General features: G+C 38.6%; 1 protein-coding gene across 1 annotated transcript in view; it reads left to right on the forward strand.

Annotated features, from left to right (window-relative positions):
• The window catches only part of GALNTL6 (polypeptide N-acetylgalactosaminyltransferase like 6), a 1,261,291-nt gene that overhangs the window by 1,148,825 nt on the left and 97,017 nt on the right, over positions 1-15,449 (forward strand). The window contains exon 9 of the mRNA XM_032298886.1: positions 5,349-5,456. Within this exon, the coding sequence (XP_032154777.1) occupies positions 5,349-5,456 (108 nt within the window). The remainder of the gene's footprint in view (positions 1-5,348; positions 5,457-15,449) is intronic.

The following is a 15,449-nucleotide window of genomic DNA, read 5'->3' on the forward strand; positions in this document are numbered from 1 at the left end:
CTTTAAAAAGAGGAGGTGATCATAGTAGGCCTAACCTGATGACATGAGTTTAATCACTGCTGGGACGGGAAGTTCATGAAGCAAGGAACTAATAATGGCATCTATAAGCTGAGAATGGTCCCCAATCAGCAGCTAGGAAGAAAATGGGGATCTCAGTCCCACAGTTGCAAACTGAATTCTGGCAATAGCCTAAATAAGCTTGAAATCAGATTCTTCCCCTGAGGCTTCAAGAAAGAGCTCCACCCAGCAGACACCTACACTTCAGCCTTGTGAGACCCCAGGCAGAGAAACTTGTTGAGCCCTCATGGACTTCTGACTTACGGAACTTTGATACAGTAAATGTCCCTAGTCTTAAACAAGTGAATACATGGTAATCTGTTATGCACAAATATAAACTGATAAGTACATCTGTAAACACTGTCTTAATGTGATCCTCTGAGAATAATTAGTTGAAATTATATTACTGTGTGTCTGTTAGGTTGTTTTGCTATATCTTAAAAAAGAAAGACTCATAGCCCATTTGGGCTGCTATAGCAAAGCGCTATAGACTAAGTGGCTTATAAATAACAGAAATTTATTTCTCACTGTTCTGGATGCTGGAACTCTGATATCAGAGTGCTAGCATTGTTGGGTTCTGGAGAGGCCGCTCTACCAGGTCGCAGACTGCCATCTACTCACTGTATCTTCACGTGGTGGAAAGACAATGAGAGAGTTCTCTGGGCTCTCTTTTACTAGTTCACTAATTTTATTCTTGAGAACTCTACCCTCATAACTTAATCACCTCCCAAGGGTCCCACCTCCGAATATTACCACGTTGGAGGTTAAAATTTCAACATATGAATTTGATAGGCTGGGTGGACACGAACATTCAATCCATAACAGAAAGCAATAATCATTTATTGAACTTTCTATTGTGGCGGTTTTCATTTTGCAAATACTCTCCTAAGAAGCATTTTTTCACTTCTGCTCACTTTGCAAGTATTCTGCAGGATTGCATGAAGTGAAGAAGATGTTAAGGCCAGAAAATGTAAGGCATTGCTCCAGACCTTGATGCCACATCTTGTCCTCACTTGTCACCATCTCCTAATCCTGCAGGAAAGATCAGCCACCTCCACAAGCTAATCAATATAGTCACTTTTTCTGTGTGAAAAATAAAAGGCTGTGCCAACAAATTACTATCTCTCAGCTGCAGGTGATAAGAAAGCTTCTTTGCCTTGGCATTTGCTTATCATTGGCCAATAGGAACTGACATTTCATTACATACTAGACTATCCAACATTCTACTCCCTCCCATTTCCCACCCCATCACCTGTTGTCTAATTACTTTTAAATTCTACGTCTTTAAAATGCAGGCTTAAGAATTAATCTCTCAGATAATTACAGTCACTACATTTGATTAAAAATATCAGAAAAGACTGGGGAAAAAATGACTCTTCATTAGGGTGGAACAACATCTATCATAAATTCCGAATCTTGGTAATTTAACATTAACAAGAATTTTCTATGGCTTGTCTCACAATTTGGAGGAGGAGACACGAGCAATGTTTTCAGCAACCCAGTTTTCAGCATCCCGGTCCCCATCCATACTACCATCTGCTAGGGCCTCAGAGCCCTCCTCCGTATCTTCTGTAATTACTAAGGCTCTGAGGGAAAAATATGTCATAAATAAGGTAGAGAAAGAAGTCCGCTTGTAACTTCTTTGGCCTAGAAGTGATGCACATCACTTCCATTTGCATTCTGCTGGCAAGAAACAATTACATAGTCACATCTAAATACAAAGGAGCTGAGAATTCTAACTTGGCCCTGTGCCCAGGAGGAAGTGAACATGGAAATTACTGAGTCCTAGCTCTGTATCCCCTACAACAGAACAAGATGAAATCTATGAATGATCCATAAATTTTGGTTATCACTGTTAGTGATTCGCCTTTATCATGAATTTAGAAATTATTACTGTTGCATAACAAAGCTTAGCACCATAAAGCAATTGTTTTATTAAGCTTTTGGATTTTGTGGGCCGCAAATTCAAAAAAAGGCACAGAGGAGATAGTTTGTTTCTGCTCTGTGATGTGTGGTGTCTTGGCAGGGGATGATTCAACAGCAAAGGGCTGGAATCACGTAGAGGAATCTTTATTCACAGGGCTGGCAGCTGATGTTGGCCATCAGTTAAAACTCCAAGTATAGCTATTTACCCAATGCATGACATTCAGGTGCTTGGACTTTTTCACCATGGAGTAGCCTCAGAGAGTCAAATTTCTCACATGGAAGCCCAGAGTTTCAAAAACAAATGCCCCAGTGGACAGGCTATGTGTCCTTTTATGACCCATCTTCAGCCACTTCTGCTGTGCTCTACTGGTCTAAGAATTCCTAAGTCCACCCTAATTCAAAGAGAAGAGACATAGACCCAAATCCTAATGGGAAGTTGGTTACCAAGGTCACATTGCAGAGGGGTATGTGCAATGGGAGATACTGTGATGTCTAATTTTGGAAAATGTAATCTCCCACATACATTATCTTAGAATCACTGAATGTCAGTGTTTGAAAGGACTTAGTACTTTATAGAACAAGAGTCAGCAAACAATAGCCCACTGCCAGTTTTTGTAAACAAAGTTTAACTGAAATACAGCCATGCCTATTTGTTAGCAAATGTGAGTCATTGCAAAAGATACCATATGACGTACAAAGGCAAAAGTTTTTATTATCTGGCCCTTTACAGAAAGAGTTTTCATCATCCGTAGATAGAATATCAATTAAACATATGGGCCGTGAAGAAAGTACTAGGTTTTTAAACCTCAGTTCTGAAAGTGGCCAGTTATATGGCTTTGAACAAGCTGCTCAACTTCTCTAGGCTGCCATTTTCCCACCTTCATAATTGGGGAAACAGTAAAGCCTGTCATTGAATTGTGAGCATTACATGAAATAGTCAACGAAAAGGACCATAATAAGCATTCATAAATGCTAACTTGTGCTGTAGAATTACCTTAAAGTATCAGCTAGATCAAGTGTCTATTCAAGTCATATGCTCCAGGGTCATCTGCTGCAGATTTCAACTTATCTACTGATACAGGAAGTCCATTCTATCTTTAACCGTTTTATTAGAAATTTCTTCCCCCAGGTTGAAATCTGCCCCCTTATAGCTATATGCAATTAACCCTTGTCGTATCTCCTAAAGGCTCTACAAAACATCTCTTCCAAATATTATGTTCTTTGAAAAGGATATCTCTGAATTTATCTTATCAGAGCTACACATCTTTAGTTCTTTCAATTGCCTCTCCTAAGACTGAGTTTGCATCACTTTTCCACTTTAAAATTCCCCTTAGAAGGAAATATAAAGCATTTATCCAGAAATTAGCAAAAGACTTCAGGCCTGCAATAGATCTAGATCGTTGGTTCCTAAATTCTCCATAGTACATTAATGATGTGTGTTTTGTGCTACTCAGTCTTTTTCCACCCTTCCTGCTGTAGAAGAGTTGATATCTTAGGATCCCGGGGTGGGTGCTTCTTGTTGCCTTTTTGTGTTCAATCTTACATAGCTCCAGCCTGTGGAAATCTTTCCAGATGTTGATAATGTAATTTAGACTGTCGACTACCCTTGCCAGCTTTATATCACACACACACACATATTTCAGAAGGCTCAATCCAAATCACTGGTAAATATTCCATCATGTTGAAATTAACACTATGAGTAATCCTGAACGCAATTCCAGCAACTGAATGTTACTTTAATAGTTGTATTTCTTCCTTCTTGGATTTCCATTGATCTTAATCACTATTTGTTCAATCATTCTCACTTGGGATGTCATTCCTCTTAGTGAAAGACGTTGGAAGCAAATATAAAGGAAAACATAAGCATTTGTGTTTCTCTCTTTCAATATTACACTTTAAATCAAGATATGTGTCTGTATTACTCAGGGGTCTCCAGAGAAACAAAACCAAGGGGAGAAAGAGATTGATTTTAAGGAATTGGCTCACATGATTGTGGAAGCTTGGTGAGTCCACAATCTTCAGGGCAGGTGGGCAAGATGGAGACCCAGGGATTTTGCTCACAGAATTCCTTCTTGCTCAGCGGAGGTCAGTCTTTGTTCTATTAACACCTTCATCTAATTGGATGAGGCCCATCCACATTATGGAAGGTAATTCACTTTAATCAAAGTCCATTGATTTCCAATGTTAATCGAATGCAAAAAACACCTTCACAGAAAGATCCAGAATAGTGTTTGACCAAATATCTGGGTGCCATGGTCCAGCCAAATTAAGTCGTAAAATTAAACATCAGAGTATCTCTCTTTATAATCTTTTTTCTTGCAATAGAAATAGCTAAGACTATAGCCTATATGAAATCTGGATTCATGTTTTGGTAATTAGTTATCTTATAATAGACGGTCTGTTGTATAAAACCACAATTAAGTGTGTGTCTGTCTGAGAAGGTAGTCATGGTAAAGTATAACAATGACTTTTGTTACTAAATACAAAAGTACAGCATCTTAACTGATTATTATCTGTACCTAAGAAAAAGATTGGTAGGGGGTGGGGATTGGGAAGAAGTGTGAATGCAACTCTGATTTTTAAGGTTAGCATCGCTGCAAGTTTCAGAATACAACTTTAAAGGTATGGATATGTTTATGTCCTTTAAAGCATTCACCTATTTTTAAAATTTCACTTTTTGTATTTTAAATTTTTAAATTGATGTTTTAATTTCAAATGTTATTTCTTCACATGATTTTACAAGATTATTGAAACAAATGTCTATATAAATAAGATGTATAAGCATGAAATGCTGGTTCAAAACAATGTTTGTAACAAAATGATACTAGAATTTTTTTAAGCCAGCATGTTATCTGTTGAAACAAGATTTTATTCTACTAGTATTTTAGTTTTTGTTTGGTTTTGTTGAGACAGGGTCTTGCTCTGCTGCCCTGGTTGGAGTGCAGTGGTATAAACACAGCTCACTGCAGCAAGCCATCCTCCCACCTCAGCCTCCCAAGTAGCTGGGACTACAGGCACACACCACCACCCAGCTGATTTTTGTATTTTTTGTACAGATGAGATTTTGTCATGTTGCCCAGGCTGGTCGTGAACTCCTGGGCTCAAGCAATCCTCCCTCCTGGGCCTCCCAAACTACTGAGATTACAGGCATGAGCCATTGCACTCAGCTGTATTTCGGTTCTAAACTTTTATGAATCTAGGTTTTTAAAAAATGTGGTTTTATTTTTTGGCTAGCCATTTATAGTAAGTAGAAATTATTGATTTAAAGACTTTTAGAGATGAAAAGATGGTTTATAAGTCCTACTAATAATTCTTTTCTTGTGTGAAATTCACCGTTATCTTTTGTTCTGTTTTTCCCTTTTCAGGTTTGGATGTGTGGAGGAGAAATGTTTGATGTTCCATGTTCTAGAGTTGGTCATATCTACAGGAAGTATGTTCCATACAAAGTTCCATCTGGCACCAGCCTGGCAAGAGTGAGTAACTCAGCATCAGAACAGACTGGGTTCGATATAGCTTTCTGTAAACAGACTAGCCTCACCCATGGTATATGTAATCTCCGTAAGCAAAGTAACCAGCCTCACCCGTGGCATGTGTAATTTAAGACACAGTCTGAAAGAAGCTCTCCAGTGTAGAGAGAGCTCCTGTGTTTCTCACAGTCTTATTTCCATTGCTTAAAAAAGTATTAACTATTATGCTATTTCCTGTTACAATTGTTTCAAAGCATTTTCACGTGCATTATATTCAATCTTTACCATTGCCTTCCGAGGTCTGTGTTCTTATCTTTATTTCACAGATGGGAAAATGAAGTCTGAACTAGGTGGCTGTTCATTCTCACATGAATGCCAAATAGCAGAGTAGGTCCGCGGACCTGGAGCAGCCAGCTCCCTCCACCCAAGTGGAGTGTAAAGGATGTGTAATAAGTCAGATGGAGAAAGGGGTAAATGGGAGATGGGAAAAGCTAGATACCCAAACTGTGCCTTCTTCTCTTTAATAACTAGGGCCAGCCTCAAATTCTACCCCATCCTCAACATTTCAAGGTTGGCTCAGTCTAAGATTTTTTTTCCAATATTGTTTTGAATTAAACCTTTCTTGTAAACCAGGTGCAAAGATGCTTTTCTCTTCTGCCCTTTGAAACATTTTTACGCATTTTTAGGAGAATGGACTCACAATACCATCTCCAAACAACACTGACAATTTCTCTGGTTTCCATATTATTTTCTTCAGGGCTGGGTCAGTTTTCATCACCACAATATGTACCTGCTACTGCTCAGAATCCAAATCTAGAAAAGGAAGATTTTACCACATCTCTTTGCACACTGCTACCCTAGAAATCAACTGCTGAATTATTCATTTTGGTTATTTTACAAATAAGGCTACAATATATAACTATTTGGATCTTTTATATAAGGTTCACATAATGAACTTTTGTAAAAATAAATAAACAAATTCACCAGGAATCATTAGCATATCAGTAACACAAAGGTAGAGCTTTGGTCTCTGTTAGTTACTGCTCTACTCCCAGGACCTAAAACAGGGCTTAGGGAACACTCAGATATTTGCTGAAAGAATGAACTAATCAGGAAATCTAAGAGAGGAAAATGCTTCAGATTTGAGTTGTTACTAAAAAAATACTTTGTTATGAGTATAACAAAATTTTCTTTTATAGTAAATCTTTGTCAACTCTCCATTTTTCTTTAGTCACATCCATATTCCCTAACAGCAACTAGATCTCCTAGTAATAACATTACATTACACACACCTTGAAGAGAAATACAGGCTAAGTATCCCTTATCCAAAATGCTTGGGACCAGGAATGTTTCAGATCTTCAGATTTTTTTTCCAGATTTTGGGATATTCACATATACATAATGAGATGTCTTGGGGATGAAACCCAAGTCTAAACACAAAATTTATTTATGTTTCATATACAACTTATATATGTGGCCTGAGAGTAATTTTATATAATATTTTTAATAATTTTGTGCATGAAACCACATTTGTGTTAGTTTGATGTTCTTATATGTGTGGAATTTTCTACTTGTCACATCATGTTAGCACTCAAAGAATTTTGGATTGTGGAGCATTTTGGATTTTGTATTTTCAGATTAGGGATGTTCAACCTGTCATGTTCTTCCTTCCCTAACTAAATTAAAAATTTAATTTGATGCTAACAACATAGTACTCTAAGTATCTGTAGAAATATACTACTTGAAATGAAAAAGTCACAAAATCATAAAGTAATTAAACAACTACATCTTGGGTAAGGAAATATGGTTTGATTTAGTCATAAGACTTAAGACACATCAATCAGAAAACAAGATTTCACAGGCAAGTAAATGATTGAACAATTTAGAACACATGTCACCAATCAGCCAAGTAGATATAATAAATCGTAGCAGTTTAAAATATCATAAAGATAACTATAGTCTGTCATGTATCCACTTTTACTCACTCATATGCTCCCCTGCTTGTGCTCTGAAAAGAACCATTCACTTGTAAGAAAATGGGTGTGTGTGTGCTTGGTTCATAGTCCAAAGTAGAGTGTAAAAGCTTGCAGCGGGCGGAAAATGTTGTGCTGATCCAAAAGGACCTATTTTCAAAAAATAAAACTGTTCATATAGTTTCAAGAAAGAAATAAAGCACTTTTTCAAGGACTGTCAAATGTAGAGAAACTGGGGTTGGCACATAAAACTTCCAAGAAAAAGTGAATATTTATTCAAATGAAAAAAGTCCATAATTCTGAATTTTAATCTTTCCCACTCAAATTTTACTTCAGGGTTCATTTTTATTTTTTTCTAAACTGCTAGAGCAATCAGAAAGTCATAAATATTGAAGCTTGCCTGTCACTCTGAGGAAGATTTTATGTTTTTTTTTTAAGTTTAAAAAAAGTACATTAAAATGAAAACAATTCTGATATTTTGTGAGAGCACCTCAACTACCTTGCTACACACTACATTATTACATATCATCAAAAATGATGAGAGACTTTATGTATGCTTCAAATGCAGGGTCACGCCTACTCGATTGGTATTTTTATCTTTCAGCCTCATCAGGAAATGGAGATGAAGGTGGAGACTTTACTCCAAAGGCTTGTTTTCTTACTCTACAAAACTCAAAATTCAAAAATGTGCACTTTCGCATTGATGATTCCAATTCGTGGTTCCAAAAGACTCCTCAATTCTATAAACACACAGAGAGACACACAAATGTGTGAACGGCCTTAAACAGCATACTGTTGGTGTATAACATAGAAATACATTTTAAAAATTAGTTACTTAGTACCTTCTATTTTCCCACCATTAGAATCTGGTTGAAAGAGACAAGATATCCATCTATGAAACTGTTAGATGACAGTACAAGACAAGCAATTGCTTAAATGTATCATAAAGATATGTATAGGTATAGGGAAGAGGAGGAAGTAGCACTGTGGCTGTGACCTTCTTCGGTCCTCTCAAATTACAGGACTTGAAAGAGAACCTTCAAGAATATGTCCACTGAATTAGCAAGTTTCATATAACAGTGGTTCCCAAACTCAGGGTGAATGACGAGAGCCAATTCCTAGCCAACATTTCACCCAGCCTCGTGAACTAAGAAAAACAATAATCCCAAAACTAAACCTGTTCAACTTAATAACATCTTTTTTATACACAAACTGTAAGGATTTTTTTTTTCATTTTTTTATGACAGAGTGCAAGACAGTAAATTTTTGTTAGTGCCCTTATTTGGCAAAAACAAAAATTAGCATCACTACGTCATTTCCCACAAAATGTAAAAAGTTAGGACACCGAAACTTACACTTCAGCTTCATCTGGAAATCAGAGTATTCACTTGTCATTAATAAGCCTAAACAGTGTTACTGAGTCAGCTGGGGGCTAATGTCAGTACACGGGGACACTGTTGTGGGGTCTTGTCACCAGGAACAAGCAGCAAGTCCCTGAGGGAAGGGGTGCCCATGTCTAGAGTTGCAGAGAGACTAGAAAGACACCAGGGCTGTGGTGACAGTCATTCCTTTTTCATTCCTTCTTGCTCACAGAAGTGTGAGCAGCTCCTCAGCAAAGGTCCACTGAGTGACGCTTTGCATAGCCAGAGGAGGCTGAGTGGCAAATAGGTGAGAGAATCTCAAAGAAGAGATTCTTCTCTTCATTCTGACAGGTTTCGATGTGAGCCAAGCACTCTGCTGAAGGAGCCGTTATTACTGGCATGTGTGGGGACAGTTCACAAATCCCTCTGTGAATGGCAGTGTGTTTGGGGACAGTCAAAGCCACTGGATCTGTGACAGGTGGCTGTGATAGCTGGGACATGTCAGAGGTGGAAAGCAGTCACCCCATGGCTAAGTATACCACCTGATTGCCGCACACCAGTGGTCTTCATGGGCACAACTTGGCCCATGAGAGTTTCCCCGGAGTGTCACTACCTGTAGCGCTGCCCTGCAGAGTGTGAGTGGGGCAGTCCTCCAAGTGCAGACAGCCACCCTCACCAATAGGAGACAAGGTTAGAACCAAACCTTACCCCAAGTCTATAAGAAACACCGGAGAGGCTGGGTGCAGTGGCTCACGCCTGAAATCCCAGTACTTTGGGAGGCCGAGGCAGGTGGATCACAAAGTCAGGAGACGGAGACCATCCTGGCTAACATGGTGAAACTCCATCTCTACTAAAAGTACAAAAAATCAGCCAGGTGTGGTGGCATGAGCCTGTAGTCCCAGCTACTTAGGAGGCTGAGGCAAGAGAATTGCTTGAATCCAGGAGTTGGAGATTGCAGTGAACCAAGGTTGCATCACTGCATGACAGAGCTAGACTCCATCTCAAAAAAAAAAAAAAAAAAAAACAAATAGAAAACAGAAACACCAGAGAATGCAAATCAGGGGATTGTATACTTCTGTATTTCACCTCTGACATAGTATCAGTAATTTTTTCATTCTAAAATTTCATCTTGCATTTTATGGGAACCATTCAAGAACCTGGGAGACTTTACATTTTTTTCTAGTTTCAGGATAGGAGCTAAAACAGAAGTCAAACCTCATAAAAGTCAGATTGCACAGACTGCTTCCCAGGTCCTGAAAATGTTAACTTAGAGTAAAAGGGTTAGAGGTTAAATGGTAAAGGAGTAGAGCTGGAACTATGAACTGAGGTCTGTCTGTTCAATGTTCGTGCTCTTCACCATAGCGTCCCTTCTAGAGTGCTTGAGACAAACTGGAGCAGCCTGGGCATCTCTGGCAGGGCATCAGTTTAGCAAAGTACCAAGCAGACATGAGCAGGCAGAGAGTTACAGAGGGTGTGCATGGGGCCAGTGGAGCGAGAGTATGCATGGGCACTGCAGCCAGCCTTGGAGGACCCCGGATGCAGATTGCAGTGTTAACCTTCACTCCCTGACTGTAGGATCTTGGCCAGGAAGTGTTAGGATAAAAATAGAAGAGGTAAAATAGAAAGATCAACCAACAAATAATTATTAAAATGGAGAAGGCTAAAGAAAGTCACATTTCAAATGCAAGGAGCGTTTGTAAAAAGAAAATTTATAAGAGATTTTCATTGACTTGCTACACCCTGTATGGAGGTGGAGCTCACGTGTGACTGTGAGGTTTCCATCTCGGCATCCCAGAGAAAATAGCATCAATATAAAAAAAGAGGAAAGTGAAGAAGAGGAAAAGGGAAGAGGCTGAGATTGGTTTTAGATAAGATTAAGTGACAGCTTGGGACAGCCAGATCTGGGGAGGTACCCACAGACTTGCATCTAGAATTCTGAAAGCACACAAAAACTTCTGCCAGATTTTCTTTGGCAAATAAGTTTTTACTTCTGAAGAAAAAAAAATGCTTACTGTGCCAGTCACTATGCTAGACGCTGGAAGTTTAAGTGATGAACAAGTCAAACACAAATCTTAACTCCTCTTAATAAATGATCTTGACAGTAACACAGAGTCCACACCGTACACCAATTTATATACTCCAATTCCAGAATATTGTGAGGATGAGGTAAAAGTTAAATAAAAATAGTAAAGCTCATTATGTAATGAAATCTGTATCTTATATAGTTCACTCATTTGGAAACTGTTTTTTAATAGACTGTCATATTGTAATTGAGATTATGATTTAACAAAAGAGGAAATATATGTCCTATATAGCATATAAAATTATTTTATACATATTGATACATATTTGATATTAACAAATTATGCCTAATGACCCTAACGGCTAATCTACATATAAGTTGCAAACCTTTTTGACTTCATACATTTACGTAGGGTTTCCTAGCAAAGTGTAATGATCTTTGACGATTTCAGATGGTTATTATGCTTCACAGGCACAAGGTTCTAAGTCTGAGTTCTGAGGCAGAATGGTGGCTGTGCCTCTGTCAGCTGTGAAATGACTTCTTCATGTACTTCCCAAGATACCTTTCTTCCTTCCTGTGCCGTCTCTCTGGTGACATACAGCTCTGCTGATTCCATAGATCATCTCAGACTCTTGAAAATGGTGGAGGTTGGGAGAGGCATAGAGAAAGGGAGGAGGAGGGGGAAGGCTTCAATGTAGAAGCCAGACCACCCCACGTTAATTAATGAATGCTTCTTCATTGCTGATCGTGGTGTCAGCATTCCCGTCTGAAATAGCTGAAATAAAAGAGCACAATGTCAGGCATATGCAGCTCGCCTTTGTTTATGTCAGAAAAATCTGTCAGTCAAGGAAAACATTAACAGTGTGATATCTGAAAATAAAATCGCCAAGAAGCTGATAAAGTATGGTGATGAATGGGAAATATGCACTCCCTCAAATTGACCTTTCTCTCCTGATGACTGTAAATCACTGTACTCTCTTAGGCTGCCCAGCAAATAAGAGCTGGAGCACAACAACCTCAACACCAGCAACAGCAGCACTCTCTCTCCTGCTCTTAAAACTACAGGGTTCAGATGCTCTATTGGAAACTATCATTGAGTTCAGGGGCATGGTGGCCTATCGTGGGCTTTCTCCAAAAAGCAGGAAACGATGGCTCTTCCCTCAAGACTCAGCCTTTATAAACAGCTAGGACTTTTGTGCAGAGGCAATTCTTCTAAAAACAATAACTTTCTCTAACTCTTCCTTAAAATATATCCTAAAGGGCAATAAGGCTGTCTAATACTTGTGGTCAGAACTAAAGATGATTCCCATACTGCAATTAATGTTTGCTTCTCTCCCTACTTGGCCACAGGTTAAAATATAATCCTTCAGGCCAGGTATAGTGGCTCATGCCTATAATCCCAGTGCTTCAGGAGGCTGAAGCAGGAGGATCACTTGAGGTCAGGAACTTGAAAACAGGCTGGGCAACATAGCAAGACCGCAGCTTTAAAAGGAATTTTTTTTAAGTTAGCTGGGTGTGGTGGCATGCGCCTACAGTCCCAGCTACTTGGAAGCCTGAGGAGGAAGAATTGCTTGATCCCAGGAAGTCAAGCCTGCAGTGAGTCATGATCAAGCTACTGCCCTCCAGCGTGGGTAACCACGTGAGACCCTGCATCAAAAATAAAACAAAACAACATAAAATGTAATATCTTCTGTTCAGAAGGAACTTTTAATTTTAAAACTTAAGGCATCTTCCAGAAATAATGCTTCTTTATTCTCCATGATTGATATCTTCTCTAAAAGTCAATCATAAATTTATGTGACAATAATGATTCAATAAATCATTAAAATACCCTGAGTTCATCGCATGCTACAAAGATAAATGTCATCTGTAGCCTCAGAGAAGGCTTAGGCTAGATAAGTTCTATTAATAAATATTTATCAAGTGCCTACTATGTGCCAGGCAGAAATGCACACAGCATGCTACGTATCCTAAGCAAATAGCATTGGGCTTTTCCAGTTAGATCAAGCTGTCCCTTTGTGATGTGATGTCACCTCACCTTGAGGCATCCCCCTATACTGGGGATGAGTTTCTGGTAGACAATGCCGGTTGTCTCACTCACCCTTCAATCCTATCTCCTTTTTAAACACTGGGCATTTCTTGCTTGTGTTACATGTGAAAAAAATAAGGCAAAGGGAAGCCATTCTGTCAGCCAAGGGCCCACAGAAAATAAATGAGAAAATAGGAAACACAAATTTATTCTCCACTTGAACATCATCTACTACCTTAATTCATAATCCAGTGGCATCAGAATTTTTAAACTATCGGTATATTTTGTTAGTTTAAAAAATAACAATAGAATCCTATGTTGTTTTTGAAAATTTTAAGCAATATGGAGGTAAAGCATAGATTTTTTTTCATATCAAACATAGACGCTAAAAAAGAAAGCAAAATAGCAAATTGCTGGCATGTACAGTCTTTTGCCATTTGGCAGTATCATGAAAAAAATATGTGAGGTAAAGACAATGTTATTTTCATACTTAGCAACTTCCCACAAAACATCACAAAATATTTTTTTTATTATTATTATTTTTTAGAGACAGGGTTGCACTCTGTTGCCCAGGCTGGAGTGCAGTGATGCAATCCGTGCTCACTGCAGCCTGGAATGCTCAAGCCATCTTCCACTGCAGCCTCCTGAGTAGCTGGAACTACAGGTACATGCCACCACACCTGGCTAGTTTTTGTATTTTTGGTAGAGACCGGGTCTCACTACGTTGCCAAGGCTGGTCTTGAACTCCAGGAGGCCCCAAGCAATCCTCTAACCCCAACCTCCCAAAGTTCCAGGATTACAGGCATGAGCCATCATGTACAGCCCTAAAACTATTTTTTAAGTTTAGTTTCTTCCTACTTATTTACTCTACATATTTTTTTCCTCGGAATCTCTCACAGATGTATGTTTTGCCCAACATTAAGGAATTTTGCTCAATTTAAATTTTTCAAATATTCCATGGTGCTTTTCCAAGTTTCAGCTCAGCTATGACTTATGAATCAATTATCAGATGGTTTCCATTGTGCAAAACAGAGCTTATAATTGAGTCAGGTAGTCCCCAAGCTGTGGGGACAATATTAAGCATTTCTTGAGCCATCACATGAGGACTAAGATTTCACATTAGCTTTTGTTTATGCCTATTGGAGTATTTTATAGTGTAAATAGAATGTCTGAATAGTGATCCCAGATAATTGCATAATAACAAGCTATCATGATTTATCATTACTTTCACTTTGTCATTCTTAATGAATTAAAATGGGATTTATCTTCCACTTCCTATGGTATCTTTTCCAGTTTGTTTTTGGTTATTCTTTGTCCTACCTAGAGACCTTGGCATTTCAGGCTGTTATTGAGCATTTATATAACTTCCTTTTTTCAAAGCACTTGAGAAACAAACTACATGGTGAGACAAGTTTGTGGACTAGAGAGGATTTTAATTGCATTTTTATCATTATCCCCATTAGAGCTGAATATTTCCCTGTATTCACAACTCCACTAGAGCCTCATAAAGGAGAACACTAGCTCAGACAAAATAGGTTCCTGCTGCTACAAAATTGAGCTGCTAAAATTTAAGCAAACTCAAATATTTTAGCATGCCATAATCTCATTAACCAGAAATGCAACTCTTGCAGAGGGGAGTAGAGCTGGCTGTTCAATAAATGCCTTCCAGGACCCCAATCCCATGTCTAAGCCATGGGAGCACCTGGATGATAGGGACTCATTTCATGGAATTAGCTTCTTCCCATGAGATCTGTGAATGCACAGTACTACTGTACTTGGGGCCTCTGCTATTTCATTCCCATTGCAATCCTCCGTGTTTCCAATGGTTCCATTTCCAACTGCAATTCCAGCCCAAGTGTATCTGCTTTTTAGTGCCAGTGAAGATAGAGAAAGTAGTTCCAGTTGCTATTTTGTAAACTGAGAAATGTCCAAAAACAAAATGGCAGCTTCATGGTGTGTGGATGCTTCTGGGTGTTCTAATTCTGAAAACAGCTTATAGAAATAAAATTTTACGGATTACTTACAACTTGGACAGATATAATTTTCAATCTAAGACCCCTGTAATGGGCATGTAGAAACATAGGGGTTTTATTTTCTGCCTGTTTGAAAGCATGGGAAATAAAACAAGGTCTATTAATAACAACTGATACAAATGCTATAGCACCATTTAGTTTAACCACAGTTTGTTTAAATGCTTGCTGTGGCTGTTCTTGTGAGAGAAATAAACTCTTGATAATCTCTTTGGTGATGGTTAGAAAATGCTGGTTGTGATTTATAAAAAATAGTAAATGGATTAATGACAATCACATAGAAATAAGGTCATACTTCCTTTTATACCTAAGTTATGATGACATGAGGCACCATTGGCTTGATGACTGGGAAGTGCACCATTCAGATTGTCTCTGAATCATCTCTAGACATCCCCAAAAGCCTCCATCGCATATGCTTGGGCATACACTTGTCAGAAGCGTACCCATGCTGCACTGCCCTGGATTTGCCTCTTTTGTTTCTGCTTTAACTTCTCTCTGTCTCTTGCCCATGGAGCTGTAGGAGAAATCAAACCTCCACCACCATTCACAAAAGCATCAACTACTCACTCACAGTGCTGAGTCT

This window comes from Sapajus apella, unplaced genomic scaffold (genome assembly GCF_009761245.1).
Source record: "Sapajus apella isolate SASKATOON/1434 unplaced genomic scaffold, GSC_monkey_1.0 scaffold39, whole genome shotgun sequence".
Taxonomy (NCBI): domain Eukaryota; kingdom Metazoa; phylum Chordata; class Mammalia; order Primates; family Cebidae; genus Sapajus; species Sapajus apella.